Source organism: Phalacrocorax carbo, chromosome 4 (genome assembly GCF_963921805.1).
Source record: "Phalacrocorax carbo chromosome 4, bPhaCar2.1, whole genome shotgun sequence".
Taxonomy (NCBI): Eukaryota; Metazoa; Chordata; class Aves; order Suliformes; family Phalacrocoracidae; genus Phalacrocorax; species Phalacrocorax carbo.
This window is the reverse complement of record NC_087516.1, coordinates 145,767-171,180: the sequence shown is the minus strand read 5'-3', so window position 1 is coordinate 171,180 and position 25,414 is coordinate 145,767. Positions and strand designations below refer to the sequence as shown.

The following is a 25,414-nucleotide window of genomic DNA, read 5'->3' as shown; positions in this document are numbered from 1 at the left end:
CGCGCCCGCGACTCTGCTGCCAAAACCTGCGCTGCTGGGGCCGCGCCGGCTGGGCACGGTGGGCTCTCGGCGTTGCAGTATGATTCAGGCAGGAGAGGTGACTCAGGCAGGAGACGCGTACAGGATCGCATTTGGTGTCGTCTTGCTTTTAGCCTTTGTTCCCAGGCTGCGTGATTCAGTGCCAGAGGAAGCAAGAGCAAAAAGAGCTGCTGGGCGCGCTCTGCCAGGCTGTGGCAGAGGCGAGGAGGGATGCTGGGTGCTGAAGCGTGGCCCCATATGCAGTGTGGGAGAAGGGGAGCGGTCCTTTGGCGGCGCCTCACTCCCACCACTTGCTCCCGTTCCCACATGCTGGCTCCGCCAGGCTCCAGAAACACCGTCTGGCAGCTTTCCCGGTGTTGTTCATGATTTCCATGCCGCTGCTGCAGCTCCTGCTTTCACCCCGGTGTCTGGGGCCCCTCAGCCCAGGCTGCTCCAGCAGCTGTGGCTGCCAGGAAGGCTTGGGGGGACCAGAGACATGTGCCCACACTGGGGGGTGGCCTCTGTCCATCCTGTTGCTGCTGGTCAAGAAGAGGGGAGTGCCCCGCGTTCACTGTTGCAGGAACTCGGGCACTGAGGGGCCTCCAGCCGCCCCTGCCCCTGCCTTGACAGCTCAGCCCGGTCCCACGGGGCTTGCGCGCGCCCTGCAGGGAAGGGACAAGCTGCCGCAGGAGAGGCTCGGGTGGCTGCCGGCGAGCGGGGCTGGCGCTGGCCGCTGCAGCATCTCCGTGGCCGAGCACTCAGGGCCCCTCGGCACTACGGGGGCCCCTCGGCGCCGCTGGCCCAGCTTGGCACAGCCAGGCTGCAGCCACGCGAGCACCAGGCGGGTCCCCGGCGCAAGGGATGGGGCTTAACGCCGTGTCAGCTCCTGCACGTGCGAGTCTCCTGCTTTGGGGTACCGTGGTGTGGGCGCCAGCTGCAGAGGCCGTGGCCTCTCCTGCCCTCCGCCCCCCCTTGCCAGACCTCTGGTTGCAACAGCGCTTGCCGTGGTGCAGGGTGCCAGGGCTTCCTGGCGCTGGGTGACGTCCTCCTCTCCGAGGCCGGTGGCCCCGCTGGGAGAGCTGTGACTACTCCTGCCGCCGGCGGAGGCTGATGTGAGAGCCCTGGTGCAGGCAGCATCGCCCGGCCCCAGGCTCTGGGGAGGGCTCGCCCGCGGCTCCACGGCGGGGCACGGCGGTCAGGGCACGGGCATCCCGGTGGGCTGGGGGAGCGTGGCGAGCACTTACTGCGCCACACTCGCCATACACTCGCCTCCCACTGCTGCCGCCGGCCACTTTGATCTGGGACCCTCTCTGAACTGATGCTGAACTTCTCGCGTGGCAGCTTTGCGGAGACTGGAATATTTGAGCTGTTAATTCCTTTCTCCCTGTAATTAGCCAGAACATCCTGCAGCCAGGGAGGCCCTGCCAGCCGTCGGCAAAGCGGGAGAGGGAATTTCTAGCCCCCACAGCTCCAAGCAGCCCCTGCTCCTGTGGCAGCCCCGTGCACTGCCAGGCTGTGCGGGGCTCAGCCCCCAGCTGCCCGGCCCTGCACAGGGGAGCTGGCTGGAAGGAGACCCCCACACAGCCCACCCTCCCACCTGGGAGCTCTCAGGGACAGGTCTCCTCTCCTGGCCACGGTCCCACAGACATAATTGTCCACCGTCTCTGACCAGGGGTGCAGGAAAAATCCTCGGTTAACCTGCAGGCAGCAGCCATGGGGATGGGCAAGAATCCCGTGCTGTGGGGTGCAGGGATGGGCACCGATTTCAGCCTGGGCAGGCTGGGAGCACTGGGGCTGCGGGTGGCCCTTGGGGAGCCCCCAGGCAGGAGGCCCCAAGGCTGCCCTTGCTGAGGGGCTGTGGGTGCCTGGGGCTGGGCAAGCACTGCAGCGGTGCAGGGTAGCAGCCACCAGCCCCCCTCCCAGTCCTCATCCTGAACAGAAATGCACAGGTGGGAGAGGATGTAACAAAAATAGCGTCTCCGTAGAATTTATTGAATTCTCATTAAATACAGCCATTGTTCCCCTCACCTTATTTACACAGGGGCTTCAACAGATTAAACTGAACGGTTAAAAATATAAAAGCTGGTGCTACCCAAACCCTACCATCAGAGGGAGGGAGAGGAGGAAGGAGACATGGGCAGGGGGGTCAGTGCTGAGATGGTGCCCCCGTGCTCCTGGCCTGCCAGGCACCGCTGGCTCACAGGAACCAGAAGCATTTGCGCCTGGATTTCTTTGCATCCAGCTTCGCAGGCAGCTTCGTCACCGGTGACGGCTCTTGCCTGGGCGGCAGGACGGCCCCTGCCGCCGCCGCCGGGGAGCTCGGCGTTGTGTCCCCCTCGATATGGCTCAGCACGCGCTGGAAGCGGCCCTCCTGCTGCCGGAAATCATGCTCCACGCTGCGGGCAAGCAGGGCGAAGGGGGCTGCATTAGAGGGCACCGCCCGCCGCGGCCCCCGCCCGCCACGGCTCCGTGCCCCGGCACCCGCCTCCACCCTTGCGCCCTGCCACAAGACCCCCGGGGAGCTCAGCCCCCTGCACATCCCCAGGGCATGTCCCCGGGGAGCTCAGCCCTGCTGCACTCCTGAGGCCGCTGCACGGGGGTGGCGCGTGTGGCAGGGGACCAGCCTGGTGTCGGCGGCTGCCATCCCGCAGCTGGAGGGGGTGGCAGCCCAGGGGAAGGGCAGGGGGCTCATGCGGGGCAGCTGCTGGCTGGGTGCGGAGTGGCTTTTGAGCTGTCGGCAGTTTTCTCCAGGGCCCCCGGCATTTCCCGGTGGGCAGATTTCCCAAGGTCACCGTGTGCCCCTGCGAGGGGATGTCCTGCGGGCATGCCCTTCAGGCTTCTCCTGCCCACCACCCTGCCCCTCAGAGGCTGTAAGTGTGGGGGGGTGGGGGCCGGATCTGTCCCAGGCAGCCCTTCTGCCTGCGGCAGCGTGGTCTGCAGCAGGGCTTGTAGCACCGCACTACTAAACGCTGTGCCAGAGCACCCAGGGACGTCCTTCTGGAGAGACAGACAGACAAACAGCCCCTGACCTGGTGGCAGGGGGGATCTTGGGATGGGTCACCCTCAGCTGTTCCCCTGCACCTTCTTCCTTATCCAGCCTCAAAGCCTGGTGCTGCCTCTGCTTTTCTCTTGGGCTTGACTGTGCGTTTTGCTCTGTTTCACCCGCTTGCCAGAGCTCCTTTGCCCTAAATGCCTGCCCTACACAAGGACAAACAGACTAAGTCCCTCCTGGGGAGCCGATCTGCTGCAAGGGGCCTCCGTAAGTGGCAAGGACTTGCTCCCAGCACCCTGCGCTGGTGGCACGCAGGCACCGGGCAGCGGGGGTTTCTTGCGACGGAGTCCCTGCCTCGGGAGTGCCATCAGTGGCGATGCCTGTCACTGCCCCGCAGGAGCGGTGGCACTGCTGCAAGGGCTGGCCATCCTCGGCAAGGCAGCTGCGCGCCCAGCGCGGAGGGGAGGCCAGACGAAGGCTCCGGACACGCTGGGCGCCCTGTAGTCACTGGCCACAGCAGCGCTCCTCCCTTGCTCTCATCCCCTCGCTGCAGTGCTGCGATGTGCTCCCCCGAGCAGGGTACGGCTTCTGGTGGGGCTGCTCCGTCCCCGTGGGGCTGCGGGGTCCCTCCAAGCTCAGGCTAACACATGCCGAGGCTCTGCCTGTGACCTGCCCGGGGCGGGGAGCCGGCCAGCTGCCCTGGCTGGGGCTGGTGCTGATGCAGGGGGGTGAGCGCAGGGTCTGTGGGACCCCAGTTAGCACTGAGCCCCCAGAGAGGGGCTGTCCGTCCCTGGGGCCAGGGTGTCTCGTCCTGCCGCTACTGCCACCAGCACTGCACCTGGACCCGGCGGGCTGACAGCTGCTGCAGCATCAGGCGGTGGCGCAAGGTGCAAGGGCTGTGCTGCTGCCTGTCACACCACTAGTGATGCCAGCAGTTAGGGTCTGGGTAGCTAAAGGGGTCTGTGCCCCCCCCCGCCGAAGCCCTCAGGTTTCCTGCAAGTGCCAGAGCCCTCTGGTGTCCCCGCAGCACCCCGCAGCGCGCAAGCTGGCTGCTGGTGGCCACATGCTGCGATGCTTCCTCACGCAGAAAGTGCCCTGATCTCACACCAGCCACGTCCCATCGGATCAGCGAGGTGCTGCGGCGTGTGCCTGGGACCGTGCACGTGGTGCAGCCGCCCCACACACGGGGAGCACCCCACGAGCCCCACGTGGCATGCTAACACTTTCTGTCACCTTCCGTCACCTCCTGCGAGGACACCGATTGTGCCCAGTTATTTCTAGCAAAAAGGGTGAGCTGTGGCAGCAGCCCCTTAGCAGGGGGGCAGCGTGGGGAGGGACCCCGACTTCCCAGCACAGACGCAGAGGAAGGGCTCAGGGCCGCTCTGGGGGTGCACAGCTGGTGCGTTCGTGCGTGGCCCTGGGACAGGGTGCAGGTGGGCACGTCTGCTCACTCCTGCGGGCGATCCCCGAGGGCCGGTGCCGGGAGCGCTGCCGCAGCTCCTGGTGCGCTCCACGCTTGGGGCTGCCCCCGCTCCCCCGTCCCGTGTCCCGCGTCCCAGCAGAGCCACTTTTCATCACGCGGACGGCAGCAAAGCCCAGAGGGAGTCCCCAGCAGGAGCCTGGCAATTACAGGGAGCCACCTCCCCCAGACGTGGCATCTCTCCCCACCGCAGTGCCGCGTGGAGACAGGCTCGTCAGACCCAATTAGCACTGACGTCCCCCACCAGCTACTGTGAGGGAGTTTGTGGTGCAAATAAGCAGAGCACAAGAGAGGCAGGCGCAGCGCTGCCGTGTCGGCACGGGCACGCAGGGCAGCTGGCGCAGGGGGTGTGAGGATGCCGGCGCACAGCGGGGACCAGCGCCGGGGCACCCCCCCAGCCTGGAGGAGAGCGTGTCCACCCCATGCACAGACGTTCACAAAAGCACAGTAGGGCAGCAGCTAAACCGCCCCGCGCGCACGCTGTGGTGGGCTGCTCGGTGCCAGCTCTGTGCACCGCATCTTGCCCTTCCGAGTGCTAGCAGAAGCAGCCTAATTAATAGCAAAATGAGAACATGGCTGGCCAGGCACCTGCACATGCACAGAGGGAGACAGCGGGCTGCACGGCCAGCGGGGCAAACGGACTCCCACGGGTGCCTGGCTGGGCAGCTGCCCGATTCCCACAGGGCTGACAGGGAGAGGGCCTCGGCCACATCACTGCCTGCACCAGGAGGGCATGAGATGCCCTTCCCAGAGACCGAATGGGGTCTGAGGAGGGAGGGCAGTGGAGGAAAGCGCTTCCACACCCAACCCAGTGCTGCCACCGGGGAAGCAGAGCGGAGACCCGGTGGCCCCGGACCCCAGCGAGGGGCAGGGACTCCCCGTGCGACTGGCAGCCTGTCTGCAGCGTCTGTGTGAAGCTGGCACAGGGACAACAAGCTGCAGCCTGGACTCCGAGCGAGCGAGCAGGCCCACCCATCAGCCACTAATGAGGCTTCCCCCAATATATTGCTTTTACAGAAGATGAATGCTCTGCCACTGAACTGGAGCAGCTCTCCTTCCAGCTGCAGCCAGTCAGCTGTCCTTCATGAAAATCACCCTACCTACTCCCTGTGCGCCGAGCCCTGCCTGAGCACAGTGGGCACCCCCGCCGTGCTAGCACCCGCGCCCCCCCCCAAACCCGTCACTGGGGTGTCCCAGCACGCCGGCTGCCAGCCATGTCCAGGTGCGCCTTCAGCGAGCTGCCTGGCACGGGGCTGGCAGGGCAGACGTGTGACCATGCCCCGGCACGGCGTGCCCTGCGGGGGGAGGTGCCTTTAGGGCCACGAAGAGAGCTGCGAGGAGAGAGGGGAGGCGGCAAGCTCATGGCTGGAGCACGCCGCTGGTGGGGAGCAGCCTGTGAGCCCCGTCTGAGGACTCCCTGCAGAGGAAGGGGGTCACCCAGCAAAGACAGAAATCATCCAGGGGCAGGCAGCTGCACCGCGTGGCCCTCAGCACAGCCCAGGCTCAGGCTCTGACTCAAACAGCATCTCTGTCCCTGCTGCCCCATCCTGCCTGCCCCGGTGCAGCAGCCCAGCCGCCGGGGCTGGGGTCAGGGCCCCCCTGCTTGGCCTCGGCCGTGGCAGAGCCTGGGGCACGGCAGGCCTCCGGGTCCGGCCAAGGCACGGGAATGTGTCACCGGCTCTGCCACGTCCCCGGCTCTGCCACGTCCCCGGCTCTGCCTGGGCTGCCAGGTTACCCTGCGCTGGCCAAAGCGCTGATGAGCACACTGCTGTGTCCCCGGGGGAGCGCGGTTGCTCTCTGGGCCCCAGGCTGTGAGGTGGGGCTGCGTTTTGCGCCAATCTCTCCTTCGGCATGACAGGCGCCGCTGTCTTCTCTCCAGTCCCATGGAGCCTCCCAGCAGGTACAGGGGCCTTGGCAACGGCCTGTCTATATGTGGTGCCCCCGACGCCCGTGAGCGGTCTGTACGTGGTGCCCTGGGTTTGTGTCTGTCCTAAGGCATCAGATGCATTTCTGCGACAGAGCGCTCCTCCACTATGAGGGACAGGAAAGGAAAAGCCGCGACTGTGTTAGCACCACATCCCGCCAGGGGCAGCTCGGACCTGGACAGGGTGAGACCCTGCAGCCTCTTGTGGCTCGGGGTGCCCTGAGCATCCATCCTGCCACGGGGACAGGAGACGGAGCGCAGGCAGGCAGGCCCCCGCCATCTCCCAGCATGGTCCCCAGGAGTGAAGACTTGCAACTCCACCACACCTCTGCTTTGTAGCCAGATTAGGAGTGTGAGGGGTGCAGGAGAGCAGGAGCCCCGGCTGGGAACATGCAGGGAGCCAGAGCTGGCTCTTACCTGTAGATGATGCAGGCACAGTCCCGGCAGGTCCCGCAGTTCGCGATGTCTTGCCCTGTCCGGTACGAGTGTCGCCTGTGACAGAGCAGAAGTGCTGTGAGCCTGGAGACCTGGCCTCGGTCTGTCTGCCTGTGCCTCCCCAGCCACCCCCAGGCCCCTCATCTGCCTCTTGAGCTCATACTCCAGCAAGCAGGAGCCAGGACTCAGCTCCTCTCCTCCCTGTGATGCAGCTCCTGTCCTCCTTGGGATCCATCTCCTCTCTTCCCTGGATCCCAGCTCCGCTCCTCCTGAGAGGTGCCGTTTGATGCCAGGCCAAGTGCAGCTCTGCAGATTTCTCAGATGGTTGCAGACTAGAGACAGGCGCAGCAGAAGCCCCGAATCCTTCATCCTTCCTTTCATCTCCATCCCAGAGCTGTACCTCGTGCCCATGGCCATCCCAGGCCACTGTGCATCTCCCCACACGTGCTGCCACAGAGGGAGTGAGACCGTGGGCAGCACGAGGTCTGTGCGGGGGCACTCACAGCACACAGCAGTAACCTGACAGATGGGCAGAGGGAGATGCTCCAGACTAATCACCAGCCTACGCCAAACTTGGGGTTTATCTCTTTTTGATGCTTTTGTACCAGAGAAGCATCCTCCTCCAGGGAAGGTGCACGAGACTCAAATTGAGCTGACGAGCCCCAAAGCTAAGCTCGACCCAAAGCAGTCCTCCTCCCTCACCTACACAGAAGGCATCTGCACCCTGAATGTTTCTGCTGCCGGTGCTGAACACCAGCCCCAGCGCATCCGCAGGCCAGCTGCACGCACCGTGCTGTCCCGCGCGGCGAATGCCAGCTGTCTGCCCTGCCGCCCTCCCGCCCGGAGCGCCCCAGGGTGCTCTGCGCTCTGATCCCCCCATGCACGCGGAGTGTCCCCCGCGGCCCCGCCGCCAGCTGGCGGCACGTCCCAGCTCCTGCCACCCTGCGAGCGCGGGGTGCCCACGGGCCGCAGCGTCCCGGCGTCCCAGGGGCCGGGCAGCCGCGGGGTGCCAGGGACCAGCAGCCAGCCTCTTGCCCAGCCGCAGCGCCGGCCCGAGGCTCCCCTGAGCTCGCAGCCTCCACGCACGGCCGCTGGCTGGCTTTGGCTGCCAGCAGGAGAGCCGCCACCTCCCCGGGGAAGTGGTCCACCGACGTCCCTCCTTGCTTAGCAGCCTGCAGCTTCTCTGGATGGAGCTTGAGTGCTTTGGCTTTGCAGCCCTCCCGTGCCCTCAGGGCGCCGGGGCTGTGCCGGGGCAGTGCCGGGGAGCTGCCCGTGGACCCCCAGCACCCCAGCACTGCCAGTGGGCGCTCCCCGGTGGTGCCGCAACACTGGTTGCTCTCAGAGCTGTAAGAAAAGAGCCCTATGAAATGCTTTTGGTCACCCTTGCAGACTCCATCTCCACATCTCCATGGCCACTCTTAGGCAGTGCAGGCTGCAGCTTTTGGGGGACAGCTGAGAAGACACCCCCATGTCCCACATAGCAGCCACATTTTCCTGTTTAATCTTCCTCCTGTTACTCGACCTTGATCACGATTTCCCTCAGTACTCAAAAACTAGGTCTTTTAATGCACCAAATTATATATTACAATTGGGATTATACTCTTAGCACATAAATTAGATCATGATACCTTTTTTATATATATATATGGTACATATATATGTGTGTGTGGGGGGGGGTATCTAATGTATAAACTGCACCTCTCTACCGTGATGACATCTAATCCTGAGATAGGCGTTTGGTGTAGGGTGTTGCTGGCAGTAGGCGCCTGGTCCCTGCAAGGACAGGTTACGCTGTGAGCGGCGTCAGGGCTGGTGGCACCGCTCCGGTGCATGGCGGGCGCCTCAGAGCCACCGCGCGCCTGCAGGACGCTGACCCATGGCAAATGAGGCCATGCTGTTCCTCAGCATCGCGACACTAGGATAATTTTTTATGCGATTTCCTATCCCATTCCTTATGTCTCCGGGCGTCTTGTTTGCTCATTTGACTGTAACAGTACGCAGAGCCGAGATCTTAATTAAGCTGCCCACAGTGAAGATAAATCAGCTTCCCAAGCAGACAAACTCAGTTCTGAGCGCAGGAGCAAACCTGCCCCTCAACAGGCACTGCTCTGCACATGCCCTCGCCGTAGCCGGCAGGGACAAGGCTCGGCACAGCCACGGCACAACGCGGGTCTGCGAGCGCCCCAGAGGACACCGCAGGCGGGGGGGTGACTCACTGGCCTTTCCCCTCTGAGCAGCTGCACAGCCCCCGGGGGCAGCAGACCCTTGTGCCACCCCGACAGTGAGGGGCAAGTGGGATGCGCTGGGGGCTGCCCGGCGAGGGGCAGAGCAGGGTGAGCCGGGGGCTGCCCGGCGAGGGGCAGAGCAGGGTGAGCCGGGGGCTGCCCGGCGAGGGGCAGAGCGGGCTGTGCCGGGGGCTGCCCGGCGAGGGGCAGAGCAGGGTGAGCCGGGGGCTGCCCGGCGAGGGGCAGAGCGGGCTGTGCCGGGGGCTGCCCGGCGAGGGGCAGAGCGGGCTGTGCCGGGGGCTGCCCGGCGAGGGGCCGAGCGGGCTGTGCCGGGGGCTGCCCGGCGAGGGGCAGAGCAGGGTGAGCCGGGGGCTGCCCGGCGAGGGGCAGAGCAGGGTGAGCCGGGGGCTGCCCGGCGAGGGGCAGAGCAGGGTGAGCCGGGGGCTGCCCGGCGAGGGGCCGAGCGGGCTGTGCCGGGGGCTGCCCGGCGAGGGGCCGAGCGGGCTGTGCCGGGGGCTGCCCGGCGAGGGGCAGAGCAGGGTGAGCCGGGGGCTGCCCGGCGAGGGGCAGAGCAGGGTGAGCCGGGGGCTGCCCGGCGAGGGGCCGAGCAGGCTGTGCCGGGGGCTGCCCGGCGAGGGGCAGAGCGGGCTGTGCCGGGGGCTGCCCGGCGAGGGGCAGAGCAGGGTGAGCCGGGGGCTGCCCGGCGAGGGGCAGAGCAGGGTGAGCCGGGGGCTGCCCGGCGAGGGGCCGAGCAGGCTGTGCCGGGGGCTGCCCGGCGAGGGGCAGAGCGGGCTGTGCCGGGGGCTGCCCGGCGAGGGGCCGAGCGGGCTGTGCCGGGGGCTGCCCGGCGAGGGGCAGAGCAGGGTGAGCCGGGGGCTGCCCGGCGAGGGGCAGAGCAGGGTGAGCCGGGGGCTGCCCGGCGAGGGGCCGAGCGGGCTGTGCCGGGGGCTGCCCGGCGAGGGGCCGAGCGGGCTGTGCCGGGGGCTGCCCGGCGAGGGGCCGAGCGGGCTGTGCCGGGGGCTGCCCGGCGAGGGGCAGAGCAGGGTGAGCCGGGGGCTGCCCGGCGAGGGGCCGAGCGGGCTGTGCCGGGGGCTGCCCGGCGAGGGGCAGAGCAGGGTGAGCCGGGGGCTGCCCGGCGAGGGGCAGAGCGGGCTGTGCCAGAGGCTGCACCCTGACGCCCAGCAGTGGCAGCAGCAATCGTGGAAGGAGCGAACCCCATCCTGGCCCTGGCTGGAGCTCCTGGCACTGCTCTCAGGTCCCCATCCATGGAGGCCGGAGCAGCACGGCCACAAGAAGCACTTTTTCAGTGCTTTGCACTGGCGGGATGCTGGACTCCTCGGGGAGCCAGGGTGTGCTGAGCTGCTGGTGCTGCTTCTCTTTTGGGGCAAACAGGGCCAAGCCCCAGACCATGCTCTTCCCCTCCAGTGCGGTCACCTGTGCCGTGCTGGGGCAGGAGCAGCCAGGGCACGCACACAGCCGACTGGGGCAGGCAGCTCCCACGCGGCCAGGGGAAATGGGTGCTCAGAGCACAGGGAAGGGCCCGTGGGAGTCAGTGCCCCAGCGCTGCCAGCACCTCCTGGCCAGGACAGGCACACACGGGCTGCACCCACAGTCTGCATCAGGGACGGAGCACGGCGCTGCACGCCCCACCTGAACGCCTGTATGGGCTTGCATGCTCTTGCTAATGCCTCCGTGGGATCCAAACCTCCTCCGTTGCCCCTGATTGGAAGGAGGTACTTAGCAGTCATGTTTTAGATAAAACAATTAATCACGTGCGCAGGCACCAGGCCCAGGACTACCAGGAGCTGCCCGGCTGGCAGGTCCAGGTCTCCCGTGTGCCACCCTGCCTCCCCAAAACCACACGCCAAGTCAGACATACCGATACCGCTGCGGCACACACCGCGCTCAGTGCCCCTGGCAGGCTGGGTCCCTCTCCACCTGTGAGGCCAGCCTATCGAGCTCTCCCGTCCCAGTGCCCCAGGCTGTCCCCGCACGGCTGAAGCTCAGCACGGCTCTACCAGAAATGCTGCCCACTGTAAGCAGTGCAAGGGATGCCCCGCAGCACCACGGTCCCCAGCGCCCCAGGGCCACCTTGCAGACAGACGGGTCACTGAGGGCAGGATGGGCCAAGCCGTGCTGCTCCACACAGAGCCCCGCAGGCTGTCCCTCCGGCCCAGGTGCTCCCAGCGTGGGCACCCAGGCAAAGCTGACGGCTGGCCAAGGGGAATCGTGGCAGGGGCTTAATGGGAATATCCTGACCCACGGCCACTGGTTGGTACCACAAAGGCTGTGTGCACATCACTATTCACAGCTTCTTTCCCTGCGAGGAGCAGAGGGCATGAGCTGCACGAGCACTACAGAGCGGGAGCACGTTTTTTCACCCTGAGGGTGGTCAAACACTGGGACAGGGCCCTGAGAGGTGGGGGATCTCCATCTGCCCCAGCTGCAGCTGGGCAAGGTCCCGAGCAGCCTGTCCGGGCTGCACCCACCTTCGGTGGACGTTGGACCACAGACCTCCAGCGGCCCCTTCCCACCAGCCCCACTCTGAGAGGTGGCACAAGGGCAGCAGCTTTGCCTGTGCTTCAGTTACAGCCAACATGGGCTTCGTTAGTGGTAATGACGGGATTGTTGCACTACCCTGGTGGGAGCTGCTGTCTCAAGGTGTGGGGAATATGCCCCAATGCCCCAGAGGGTTTTACAGGAGGGTGCCAGGACTGCTATGGAGTGAGCAGCTCATCGCATCTCTGGGGAGGTTGGTGGCCCTTGTGTGATTTGAGTTTGGCGGGTCTCAGCTCTGGACTGTCACTGACTAACCTCTAACACCTTGCTCTGTTTGGCAAATCCAGCTGGGAGGCCAAGGAAAACTGCCCAGGGGATGCCCTGGGCCACTGCCCATGGAGCGGGTCCTGCACAGGGCAGGGCAGGACGGGGGTGTGTGGGCAACATCCCTGGGGCACAGACACGTCAGTCACTGAGGCACCGGCTGGTGAAGGTGTGCCTTGGATAACTTGAAAGATGGGGCTGAAAGCAGGCATGAGAAATAGGGAGGCTGTCCCTGGGGAATGGCCGCTGTCCCTGGGCCGTCCTCCATGCCTGGCCTGAGACCGCAGTCAGGATGTGACATCCCAGGTCTCCAATCCCAGTGACCGATGGGCACCTCAGCTGTGCCAGAGCCCAGCAGGGGCCACAGCTCCCCTCATCCCCCTGGCCTGCACCCCCCTGCACCGCTTCCCTGGGCACGGGGAGGGCACCGTACGCACATGGAGAACAAGCCAGGGTGGGTAAGATCAAGGCGCAGTGTCATATGTGCATGGACGGCAGCTCTAAGCTTCTCAGAGGGAAATGTGTCTCTGAGGCGGCAGCACCCAAATCTCTGGCAGCCCCCCCATCCTCCACCCACAGCCCCCAGAGGGACATCATCCCCCCCAGCCCCCACCTCTGTCCCCGCCTGCTCACCCATCCCGCTGGGCCTCCTTCTTCTCCAGGTCCTGGATGACGTCCAGCAGCACCCGGATGGTTTGTTGGCTGGTCTCCAGCACCCCTTCCAGGGACTGCAGCTGGGACTGCAGGTCCCCCTGCTCCCCAGACCCCTGGGGGCCCTCTCCCTGAGATGTCCGCATGTCCTCGTCCCCCGCTGGTGGTCCCACTGGACCCTTGGCCGCCACCACCAGCTGCAGAAGGTCCTGGATGTGGCGCAGTGTCTCCGACTGCTCGGCAGTGAGGCAGGGTTGCCCATGCCGGGGGACCTCCAGTGCCCGCCCGGACGGCTGCATCCCCGGACCGGGGCCCTGTGGGGTGGGGGGCAGCGGCTCCCCAGACCCCTCCGGTCCTGCCAGGCCGTGCCCAGGCTCAGCAGCGCGTAGCTGGCTGCAGGTGCCGCGGGGGTCCGGATGGCTGAGCGCAGCTGGTGCCTTCTCCGGTGTGGTGGTGGCAGAGCCGCGCCAGCCCGGCGCTGGTGGGATGGGGGCTGGCGGGGTACAGCAGGGCCCCCCCCAAGGTGTGCCGCAGAGCTGGTGCTGGGGTGGTGGTGGGTCCTGCGGGGGGTTGCCCTGAGCTGGCTGGTGGAGGCCGTGGGTGTCCGTGGCAGGGACAGTCTGCTGGCGGTGCGGCAAGGGCTGGGGTGGTGGGCGTCCGTGGGGCAGGCTCCGCTCTGAGTCGCTCCGTCCCAGCCCCCGCAGCTCGGTGGCTGGCCGGGGCTGACCACAGGGCACGGAGGCCGGGCGTGGGGGGGCCCCACGGCTCCCCCCAGGGTTTCTGCGGAGCCGGGCGCAGGCAGGGGGTGGCAGGCAGGGCTCTGGGGTGCAGCTCTGCACCGGGGAGGTGCAGTGGGCAGCAGGGCACCCAGCTGTGCCCGGATAAGGGGGACAGGGATCCCTGGGCGGTGGCGGTGGCACACGGCACACCGCGGCTTGCTGGGGGAGGGCTGTGGCATGGTCGTGCACAGGAACGCTGCTGGGTGCCCGTGGGGGCACAGCCCAGCTGGCGCCGGTGGGCACGGCCCCCCTTGGGCACCAGGCGCTCCCCACGGTGGCAGGCAGCACCGCATCCACGGCCACGTCACAGACACTCTTGCTGTGGGGCTGGCAGGCTGGAAAGGGCTTCTGGAGGCTGGGGGAGGTCTGGATGGCGGTGCTCATGCACACCTTCCTGGGCATGGGCAGCGTCAGCGAGCCCGGCTGGGCCTGGGGCCAGCTCCGCCGTGAGGCACAGAGAGCCGCCCGCTCAGGGGTGTCCCTGGGGGGCGGTGAGGCACGTGGGGTGTTGGGGCCGGGGGTGGCCGTGGGCTCCGGGGTGGGGCTGGCTGCCTGCCCCACGCTGCCCTCCACCAGGTCCTTGAAGCGGACCTGCTGCGTGCGGTTGCGCCGGCGCTTGAGGCGGCTCTCGATGTCGGGCGAGTCGCGGTTGAGCAGCACCGAGCGCACCGTCATGGCTTTCTCCTGGCCGCCCTCGCCGGCGGGGGCCGGGCCGGGAAGGGGCTCTCGGCTGACCATGGCTCAGGGCCCCGTGGCCGCTGCTCTGCAGCGGGGTGCTGCAGCGGGGCGTGGGAGGCTGAGCACCGGTGGCCGGAGCCCTGGGCTTCGCCCTTCCCCGGAGCTGCCCGGGGCAGCGGGCGGCCTCATCCCATGCCACCGCGGAGAGGCGATGCTGCGTGGCAGGCGGGCGAGGGGCTGCTGGGCATGCTGCCTGCTGCCTGGCCCTACAGCCCCCGGCACACCACGCCGGCAGCTCTGCCCGTCGCCATTCCTCCTCCACGGTGCCAGCAGCCCATGGTCCCGCCGCCGTCTGCCCTGGCTCAGCGTGGCCCGTAGCGGGCTGCCGGGGGTGCCGGGTGCGGGCCGCCCCTGCCCATGGCTCCTGGGCTCCCAGACCTGTGGGGACAGAAAGAGATGGGTGAGCCCTGGCCCCGCCGCCACAGCCCCCCGAGGACGGGCGCATCCCCGCACGCTGCGCTGCCCCGTGGAGCCGCTGGCCTCTGCCCACCTCTGTGCGCTCCCTCCCAGCCCCGCCATCACAAAACGCAAAGAGACAAGCTTTGATCTCCGGCGCTGCCTCTTCAGCACAAAGAGAGAGGGAAAAAAAAGAAACCCCTTTAGCATAAACACGTTACAAGTTCACAGCTCAAATCATGCAGAAGCGGCTGTTAAAAATAGCTCTGCCTCACTGGGGCTGGTGCCTCATATTCGCGGGGTGCTGGAGCAGGAGGGCAGGCGCAGGGCAGGCACGGGGGGCTGCTGCGTGTGGGCACGGGACGGAGCTGGGCTGGGCACGGGGGGTCCCGCGTAGGATGGATGGATGCGGGGCACCCTCTGTATGCGGGGCACTGGCTCTGCGTGGGGCTGGATAAGGTGCGGGGTGCCCAACCGGTGTGGGGCATGGCTGGAGTGGGTGCAGGGGACCCGTCCTGAGTGGGGCATGGATGGAGTGGGCGCAGGGGACCCGTCCTGAGTGGGGCATGGATGGAGTGGGCGCAGGGGACCCGTCCTGTATGCAGCACCCACCAGATGTGTGGCAGGGCTGGCTGGGCTGCAGGCGTGGGGACCACCAGCTCCATGGGCAGGGGCTGAGACTGTGGCTCGGGGGCACTGAGCCGCCTCGGGCGCGTGAGAACCAGCTGAGAGGGAGAACAGGCATCGTGGCTAAGGCAGCGACTTTGGTGAGACTGGGGGATCGCTCCCTGCCCCTCGCTGTGGAGAAGGGCGGTCGCTGGTGTCTCTCTGGCGCTCACCCCGGCTCGGCCGCAGGGCTGCGGCTTGGGGAGGCTGCGGTGGGGCTGTCTCTGGAGAACGAGGTCTCCCCGGGGCACTGTGCCTTCTGCCATCGCGCGGCCCCAGGCAGCCTGCCTGCCCTGCCTCACCTGCAGGCATGCGGCGCTGCTCCCGCTCGTGGGGCCGCCGCCGGGACCTGGCCGCGGGACCGAGGCCGCAGCTCATGCCTGGGGACGAGACCCTGGCACCATCAGCGCTTCCCAGGCAGCAGAGGGGCAGGATCCGGGGGGCTGTGAGCAGGGGCTCTCACACAGCGGGGATCACACCCAGCCACGTCCCCATCCCCACCATCGCTAGCTCGCCTCTATGCAGGGCCCTGTCCCGGCCGTACCCCCCCACGCCAGCATCAAGCCACCACGCCCACCTTGCTCTGCCTCTGCCCACCCTGGTTGCCGGCTGCTGCCCTGGCCTGCCACACTGCTGGGACATAGGACACCACAGAGCATGGGGGGCACACGGGAGCCCTGCCTGGGATGCCCCCGGTGAGCAGAGCAGGCTAACGGCTCATTTCGGGAAGCAGCGCCTGGGACAGGGTGGGAGAGGCAGAGATGCCAGCCCTGGCGGGCAGCAGCGCTGCTTCGCCTGGTGGTTCAATATTTGAGGTCTGCAAACATCGAGAGGTACCTGTGGCACGGGTGAGGCGCAAAGTGGTGCGGGCCCCCCCGTGGCACGGACTCATGTCCTCACACCATGCCATGTCCTGCATCCCACAGCACAGCGGCTGGCACTGGCAGCCCCTGCCCCGAACCACAGCCCGCTGCTCCCCTGGGTGCCCCTGGGCACACCGAGACGGAGGCCTTGCTTCCTCCGCAGCCCCACTGTGGACAGACACACGGCACCTGCCAGACCCCGCCAGCCCCCCTCGCTGCCTTGCTTTGCTCCTGCTGTAAGGATGTGGCTGACTCAGCACAGTGGCCTGGAGTCACCCTGTGCTGGTAATGAGCAAACTTCCCAAGTGCTGAGCATGCTGGTGCCCGGTGCTTCCCCAGCCCCAGCGCAGTGGGGGGCTCACGCAGCCCTCCCGGCCCCCACCCCCACACCGTGCACCCCAGCGCCTCTGCGTCCCCCACACAGCGTTAGCTGGGATGCTGCTCCAGCGTTAGTCGGGATGCTGCTCCACAAGCCACCCAGCCGCCCGGCGCTTCCCTTCCCAAGCTTGGAGCTGTGCCCAGACACCAGGAGATGCTTGTGAGGCAGGACGCGATGGAGACGGGGACAGTGGTGGGATGGGGCACCTCGTTAGTATGGACAGCAACAGGCGGAGGAGAGAGCTGGCTCGGGGATGGAGCCAGCGCCACCGGCCCCCGTGCCCTGCGCTCGCCGCAGGCTGCATGCGAGGCCAGGAGGAGCAGCCCCGTGTTCACGCCTGCCAGCGGGCACCTGGCCCACGGCAGCAGCTGTGCCGCACCCACGCAGCACGGGGCACAGCCCGCTGGGATGGCAAGGGGCTGCAGGGCAGGACCCTGCCCGAGGCCCTACCACAGCCGTGGGGACACCTCTCCCCGCTTGTGCCACAGCGACGGCAGGTGCCCAGAGCACAGCACCCCACACCCAGGTCCCACCTCGGCGGCCCTGGCTGCGTCTGTGCCAGGGAGGCAACATGCCAAGCGGCAGAGCGGGGCTGGCTGGCACGTCCCCACGCTGGACCGGTGTCCTGAGCACAGCTGGGACCAGGGCAGCCGGGCTGAGCGCTCGCGGAGGGCAGCCTGTGTGTGGCCAGCCGCCTCCGGGGGTTTCCTTAACAAGAGTGCTAACAGGCACCGGGCAGAGGGTGCCGGGAACTGCTCCCACAGCTGAGCGTGGGGCAGGAGCACTCCTGGCACGGTCTGAGCACGGATGCAGCCCCCGTGAGTCTGCAGCGGGGACCTTAGTGAGCCACGGCTGACGGCAGAGCGAGACGAGGCCATTCCACTGCCTACGCAGCAAATGCGATGCTGTCAGTCAGCGGGGCCTCTGCCGAGGCACCCTCTGCCTCCCGAACCGCACCGCTGGAGAGATCAGAGACAAGCCACAAGGACAAAGAAAAAGTCTATAAATTATACATGCGCTAACTCCATTTGGAACAGCTCTGAGGATGTCAAACACCAAAAGCTAGGACCCTCCCACTCGTCTCTCTGCGTACGCTTTATGGTACCGTTAGATTTAGTGCTGTGTTTGGGCGCTGTTTGCAGTGTGCCGGCATCCTCGAGTGCTGATAACGAGTCCTGCTGTAGGACGGAATCAGGACTGTGCAACCCCGCGGCTGCAGTATCTGATGGGCCCTCCCATACTGGAGCTGAGTCTGAGGAAAACGCTCTGCTGATGGGTCCGTCTGGAAGCGCGGCTCCAGGGACATTTTGGATGCACAGAAAGGGCCACCGGGAAGCGGCTGTGCAGGAAGCAGAGGCACCCAGCACCCAGCCACTCCAGTGTTTTCCAGATGCTATCCTCAAGCATGTTTACTGAGAAACAGCACTCAGCCCCCCGTTCCTGGGGACACGTGCTCACCCACGCCCCCCATGTGTTCGGCTACCTCAGCCGATGCGCTGCATGTCCGGCACGCAGCCATGCTCCCCGCTCGCCTGCCAGTGCCCCACCAGCTCCTCCATGGGCACCCCAGTACAGGGACCTCAGCTGGTCAGACTGGAGGAGCAGGAGTAGGGACGTCCCCCGCCAATGCCACCCTACCCCAGAACAAGGTACCTACGGGTCCGGCCAGTTCCGCAGCGCCGAGGGCTGCTGGGAGGACAGTGCTGAGAGACGAGGTGCCGTAAAGCTGGAGGCCCTCCAAGGTCCCAAACCCGCAGGAGCCCCTCTCCAGGGTCTGGTCCACCAGCAGCCCAGGGCTGCAGTAGCTCCTCTCTCCTGGGGGACAGCTGGGACTGGGGACTGGTGGGGGGATGGCTGAAGGAGACCTGGCCCAGCTACCGTGTCGTGGCTGATGCTCGTCCTCAGGCGCACTGTGCAGGAGGCTCTCAGGAGACCCCTGCTAGTGATCGGGAGCAAGGAGCCCTGCCCACGGGCTCCTGCCTGCCCTGCCAGCGCTCAGCCGGGGAGCGGGGCTGCGCAACAGCCTGAGGCCGAAGCACAAGGTGGGGGGCTGAGCCCTGGTGCTCTGCCCTTGCGTGCCCTGCTGGGCTCTGTGCCTGAGGGACAGGGGACACCACGGTCCTCCCCGGGGTGCACCGGTGGAGAGCGGCCTCGGGAGAGCCCGAGCACGTAGGACAGGGCAGCGGCAGAGCCCTGGCGCAGGGCATGGCACCACCGGCCCGAGGCCAGCGGCGGGGGAACAGGCTCGGAGCTCGACTAGCAGCAGCTGAAGGATGGCAGCATGTACCAGCCACGCCAGTCAGCACAGGGCCACGGAGAACACGGCTCATCAAACCGATTTGCTTCTGTTTTGATGAGGTTCCAATTTTGGTTGATGAGGGTAAAAGCCTCGATGGAGCAGACTTGGATTTCTGAGAGGCATTTGACATTTTGACGAAGAAAGCAGAATAATACGGAAGCAATGTGGCACAGATTAAATGGATTAAGAACCGGCTAACCAGCATGTCTCAAGACATCACCATCCAGCGACCATCGCCAATTAGCCGTGCTCCTGCCCAGGTCCTGCGGAGGGGCAGACGGGCCCTGCACGGCGCTGGCTGTCACTGACCTCACAGGACAGAGCTCGGCACTGAGAAAAGGTGCGGATTATACCAAGAGAAGGGCAAGGAAGGAAAAAGGCAAACACAGAGCCACGACTGGAGCACGGAGCGGACACTGTGCAGGTGGGATCTCTGCTGCGTGAGCCTCCGGCTCCTCTCCAGCCGAGCAGGCAAAGTGCAGCAAAACTCGGCGGCTGAAAATCAGGGGTCAGAGCAGTCGGAGGAGCGACTTTCTTAAAAAGTGAGGCCAGACAGCGCTAGAGCAACTTGGAAAGGGTTTACACAATGGTGGATCCTCCATCTTGGCAATTTTTTTTATAGTCTGAGTGTTTTTCCCCTCTACTTCATACGGGAAGTATGAGTGTATGAATAAGATGAGACAGCAGGTCACATCAGATGATGTATAGATAAAACCAAGTGACGCTACTATAATACAATAGATGACACGACTATTTCAGCGGTGGGCTCTCTGGGTCAGCTGGATGCTCAGCATAGTTGGGAACTATAAGCCCAGGAGCCGAGGAAGATACCGCTTCCTAGGACCTGGAGCCGAGGAATGAGCCCAGGAGCCGAGGAAGATCAGGGACCGCTTCCTATGACCTGGCCATGGACACCACTGAACTTCAAGTGCCAATTCCCACCCAGTCCTCACTCCCTGCAAGCACCAAATACTCCTCAGAACCACAGGGATTTGTGAGCAGCGCTGGGGCTCTGAATCGCCCACCAGCTCTCCCTTGGACCCCCTGCCCAGAGCCCTTCAGATCCATGAACCTGCCGCACGACTTTGGATGGTGGGATGCAAAACCTGGTCCTACATCACCAGTCTGTGCTTTGCTGGTGCACTGTCAGCTCCTACCTCCAGCCTCTGAAGGGCTTGTGAATCTCCACCTGGAGAGCCAATGGCCCCATGACCGGGTCACTCCTCTCTGACCAGTACTCATTGGTGGTAAATTTTGTGAGAGTGAGGCACTAAATCTTCTGGTTTTGAATCTTGAGACTCACCTCTTATGGGCTTCAGGCTTGCCCTCACAGGAACAGAGCCCTATTTCACACCATCCTGTCTGGAAAGTTACCTGCATCCACCAAAAACACTGCAGAGCAGAGGGAAAGCCTCCAGCTGCCTGCCTGCCGCCTCCTCCTCTTCCTCCTCTGGGGCACAAGGCCCGGCTCAGCTCTTCCGCCTGACTTGACAGACATCAGTGTCCTGTGGGAGAGACCAGCCCGGGAGTGATGAGGCTGCTGGGCAGACCCCAGCTACGGCCGTCGAACAGCGGGACTGCAGGCACCGACAGAGGGTCCAGCTGCTCCCACCGCTGTGGACAACCCTGCCCACCCCCGGCCAGCTTTGGCCCTTTCTCCACCCATCCTCCATCTCGTCCTCTTGGTAATGTCTGTGGCAGAGGGAAAACCAGAGCAGACACATAAATCTTCTCCTCAAGACGCAGGAAGCCAGGAGATTAGATTTATGAGAGAGGAAGTCATATTCTCCTGGAACTGCAGAAGAGAACAGCTAATTACCCAGCTCCACTCACTGGGTACAACGGCTTCTCTTGGGACAAAACCTTTGCTTTTCCTGATCTCTGGAAAGGAAAGAGGTGCTACTGGGGCCGAGAGGGGCGGCAGCAGAGGATGAAGCATTTGCTCTCAGTGGAGGACCGGGCAGGAGCCAGGTTCACAACACATCACTCGGCAGCAAAGCTTAATCCCACTTTGGCTCCGAGAGGACTTGACGCGTTTGTACTCGGATCGGAGCATCTGTGGTACCTGAGGGTGGAGGACTAAGAGCATGTCCTGGGGCAGCTAGCAAACCCGAAATCCGGTTCCTCGCTGAGGGAGCTCCACCACGAAGCCAGCTTATGCCCTACCCTCGCAGTTCTCTTGGAGGCTCTTCCAGAGCCCGGCTGCTCAAAGTCTCACAGACCTTCTAATTTCCTGCAGGCACTTAATCACGGCCAGTTTATATCCGACTGTGCTCCTGCCAACGTAGCGCTTCCGCTCGAACAGCTCTTCTCCCTTCCCAGCGTTCAGCCCTCGTGCGTTCACAGCGAGGACACACGTTCTTTCTCTGGCCACGCTTTGCAGTGCTGAGCAAGTCCAGCTCTGCCAGTGTCCGCTGAGGCCAGCTCCCTGTGCCTCTGATGATCTTTGCAGCCTCCCTCCACACCAGCAGCACTTGACCTCCTCCCTCCTGGGAGCATTCAAAGCAAGCTCTTAGTCCCTGCTTGAAACACCTGGGCTGGCCCAGCTAAGGATGGCAGGTGCAGTCCCCAGCAGCTGGAGCAATTGCCTGGCTGCCTTGTGCTCCACAGCACCCCCAGCAAGCATCACCCGGGGGCCTCCGGAGAGCATCGCTGGCACACGGGTCCTTCCCTGTGTCAGCCGGGGCCTGATGCAAGCAGCAGCTCACAAGAGCCAAGGGATCTGCACGCATCTCTATTTAGGTCACTGGCTGAAGTGCTCTGCAAGAAAATTAGTCACTCTCCCAGCCACAGGGCCCAAGAGAAGGCTCTCACTGCCCAGCTGGAGCAGGGAGTCCCCGCCACCCACCTCCCCGCAGTGCCAGCACCCGCGGGCTCCCTGCAGGCAGCTCCCCAGGGCTGCCCGAGGCTCCTGGCCACCCTCGCCATGGCTAATGCCCTGTGGAAGGGATCCCATCAATTAGGGAAGAAGCAACATCTTCCTCCTGGCATGCAAGTGAGAGTTGATGACCTCTGCATCACTCCTCTCTCTTTCAACTGCAGATATGCTAGTGCTCTCAGATGGAGACTTTACGTGGTCAGGAGACACAGTGAAGTACAAAGCCTTTGCACAAAGCCTTCAGAAGCCTGCAGAAGCCAAATTATTCCTCTGTCTCCCATGGATGCTAATATGGCTGTCATGAGAGTAGCGTCTCTGTTCTCACTGCTATCCATTTGCTTTCCCACCTCTCTTTGCCAGAAGAGCACTGATATCACCATTTTAAATGACACGTGATGAGGTAGGGCGACCTACTCACGGGAACATGGGCAGACCATGGCAGACAGGCCGTATGGAGCAGGATGAGGTCAGGAGTTCATTTCATGTCCCAAGTCTTCCCTGAGCTGCCTCCGTGGAAGAGCAGGTGAGCATCCCTCACGCAGCCCACAGCTGCTGCTGGGCACTGCGGTTCAGCACTTTTCCCAGGAGCTACAGAAGAGACCACCGTGGGAGGAAGCAAACACCTTGTTTGGCTGCTTCCTTCCCAGCGAACATGGAGGAAGGTGATATTGCCCGTGCCGAGTCTCAGGGTCACCTTGCGCAGCCGCACAGAGGCAGGAAAATGCGTGATGCAGCGATTTGGCCCAGGGAGCAGGCGAGCTCGGCCAGTTCCCCACACCGAAGCACGCGGGCTCTGATGGCACCTCTGACATGGGCTATTCCTGCAGCGATTGCAGGACAAGGGAAGTAGGACATGGCCCAAAGACTTTTGGCCACAGGATACAGCTCATCACAAGACTTCCCACAGCTCCACGCTTTCCCAGGGGGGACCGTCTCACCCCTAGGAGAAGGGCACTCAGGCACCCATCTGGAGTCAAACCGCCCCAGCGAGCAGAGCAGCCAGCCGAGCTGGGGAGCCCAACAGACTGGGACTCTGTGTGCTCCTTCACATGCCAGAAATCTTATTAGAAAGCCACAAGCTGTCCACAAAGCGCATTTCTGGAAAAAGCTAGAAAGGCTTCAGCACCCAGCAGTTCACAGGGGCAACCGCAGTGCCCTGGTCAACGCTGCGTGTGCTGGTACAGACTGCTGGAGGCTTGGCCCCGAGTGCAGGCAGCACCCCCACAGCAGGAAAGCCCCCCATCCTGCTGGTGCTTGCCCAGCCGAGGTCCTGGCAGCCAGCGTGGGAGGCCTCTGCGGCTGCGGCCTCCCAGCACAGATAGGGAGAATGTCGTTTCAGAATACAAATTCCTGCCTTTAAGTGGATTTCCAATGCCATCTAGCAGCCGCCCCCCCCCCCCGCGCTTTACGTGCTTTAGACAACACTGGCTACCAGGGGAATTTAGGAATTAGCAAGTGTATTTCTTTGCTGTGTGCCTTGGTTTCCCCTCCCACCAGACAGCCAGGATGATACAGACCATCTTTGTAAACACACGAGAGAGACCCTGTCCAAAAGCACCAGTTAGGACCAAAATAGTATTGTTACTACAGATGGGAACAGACCCACTAATTATCTGTGGCCTCTGGATGCTACCATACTATTATATAATTATAATAATTATAATTCATAAAGAAGATAACCTCAGTCTAAAGGAGCTTCTGCATTTAAAACCACTCTGCTCCTCTAAACGCACTGGAAGGACTGAACACTTCCCACAGAGAGGAGACATGCCGGGAAAAGACGGTGGGAGCCAGCCTAAGGCTGGCTCTGCCTGGGAGTTACTTCCCTGGCCGCTCTCCGGCCCTGCTCCGCAGGCAGCGCCAGCAGGGAGGGAGCACAGCCAGCGGACCCCAACATCCCCTACCGCCGTGGCTGCCCCGGGGGGCTCGCTCCCGTGCCCCCCAGGAGGTGATGAGCGTGGAAACCACCGGGAGCTGCAAGCTGGCAAGGAGCACTCCGCGCCTCCGAGAGCAGGCAGGCAGCCCAGCTGATGCCCGCCATCCCCGTGCGGGCACACGCTGGCACAGCCCAGGTCCTGGCGACTACTCATACGTGTCCACCTCGTGCTCCGAACATAAAAAGGGCTCCATGGAGACCTCTTCTCCAGGCTCCCCCACGCCTCTGCAAGGAGCCGAGGCTCTAACTGGGTTTTGTGTGGGCTCCCGCAGGGAGGAAAGAGACTGGAACAGTTCTCAAAGCTGTGCCTTCCTATTTCACGGGGAGCAGCTAAGGCTGCACCCGGCTCCGCTCCTGCCTCAGCAGCTGCCGAAGCCCCACCGGCAGGCACACAGGCCTTGAATGCAGAGCACGGCGCTGGGAGCCGCTGGGAGCAACGTGGGCTGAATCCCTCCAGCGCGAGCAGCCGTACCCTCGGCCGGCGTCAGCGCAGCGTGCGGTACAGAAAGTGACATCCCTGGGATCATGTGTGTGCGTGTGTCAGGCCAACGCAGCCCTGGCTGATGGACGCGTCTCCTAACGAGGGGGAGCAGCGCGCCAGCCAGCCGGGCTGAGCAAGGCAGGCTGCTCCCGGAACGCGGCTCCCTCCCCGCATCTCCCGCACAGAGCTGCTCGGCAAGCGCAGGTGCCATGGGCCGGCGTGGCAGGGCAGGCGGAGCGGGTCTGCAGCGCAGGGGGACCTGACCTTTGGGGGTCTGTGGCTCCTCTAACACAGCGGCTCTCAGCACAGATTTATCTCCCTCGGCTGCACGCCATGCCACTGCCGCCAGTATGGCTGTGTCCCCCAGAGACCCCTGCCATGGCAGCCAGCAGCGTGCTCGGTGCGGGGTGCCACCTGCCCCCTCGGTGCGGGGTGCCACCTGCCCCCTCGGTGCGGGGTGCCAGCGCAAGGTGCGTGGCGCCACCGGCCCCGTACCTCCCGCACTTTCCCGGGCAGCTCCTGCTCGGCGATGGGGCAGAGGAGGGGGGCCCGGAGAGTGCTGCGACCCCCGGCAGCACGGGGCGCCGGGGCGGCCGAGGCCGCTCGGGGCCGGGCACCACGCACCGGCAGCGGGGAGGGAGGAAGGAAGGGGCACGGCGGATCCCCGCCCCGCCAGCCCGCTCCCGGCCGCGGGTGCCCGTACCGCCCCGGCGCCCCCGCAGTCCCCGCACCGCCGCGGAGTCCCGGCTTCGGGGCTCCCGATACCGCTCCGCGGTTCCCGGCCCCGGGGTACCGGCTCGGCCCCGCATCCCCGCCCCGGCGCCCCCCGGCTCCCCCTGCCCGGCCGCGGGGCTGCCGCGCCTCCCCGGCTACCCGCCCCGCCGGGTCCCGGTCCCGGTCCCGGTCCCGGCCGGGTACCGCCGCGGCGCTCCCGGCGCAGCGAGCGGCCGCCGCAGGGCCGATGCCCGCAGAGCCCAGCCCGGCCGCCGCCCCGCTCCGCCCCGCCGGCCGGGGCCCCGCTCCCCAGCCCGCCCGGTACCTGGTGCTCGGCGGCGGCGCGGGTCGGGCAGCGGCGGGCGCGGGGCACGGCGGGGCGGAGCCGCTCGGGCTCGCCGGTACCGGGGCGGAGCTGGCGGGGGCGGGGCGGGGCGGAGCCGGTATCGGCGCCGGAGCGGCGGGACGCGGGGCTCGGGCTGCCCGGGCGGAGCCCCGCGGCGGGGAGCGCGCCTGGGTGCCGTAGAGTCCCGGTATCTGCCGCCTCCCGGCCGGTCCTGCCCGCACTGGGCTCCTGCTCGGGCACCCAGCGCGGCTCCGGTGTCGGTCAGGCGGAGAGGGTAGAGCCGGCCGGGGCCGAGGAAGGGACCGGGTCCGCCGAGGCTCTGGGGAGCCCCCCCCTCCCACCCCTTGGCGGGGGGTGCAGGCGCCGTGGCCAGTCTGGTGCTCGGGGCCGG

General features: G+C 65.4%; 2 protein-coding genes across 2 annotated transcripts in view; one reads left to right on the top strand and one right to left on the bottom strand.

The window, feature by feature from the left end:
* LOC135312967 (dedicator of cytokinesis protein 2-like) overlaps positions 1–25,414 on the top strand; it is an 80,595-nt gene that overhangs the window by 37,623 nt on the left and 17,558 nt on the right. The window lies entirely within an intron of this gene.
* On the bottom strand, positions 1,981–25,060 carry LOC135312968 (basic proline-rich protein-like). Its single transcript, XM_064448691.1, has 4 exons — positions 25,003–25,060; positions 12,531–14,443; positions 6,832–6,906; positions 1,981–2,414 (listed from the first exon to the last, which is right to left on the bottom strand). The coding sequence occupies exons 2-4, from the start codon at positions 14,063–14,065 to the stop codon at positions 2,216–2,218; spliced, it is 1,809 nt and encodes a 602-aa protein (XP_064304761.1). The 5' UTR covers positions 14,066–14,443; positions 25,003–25,060; the 3' UTR covers positions 1,981–2,215.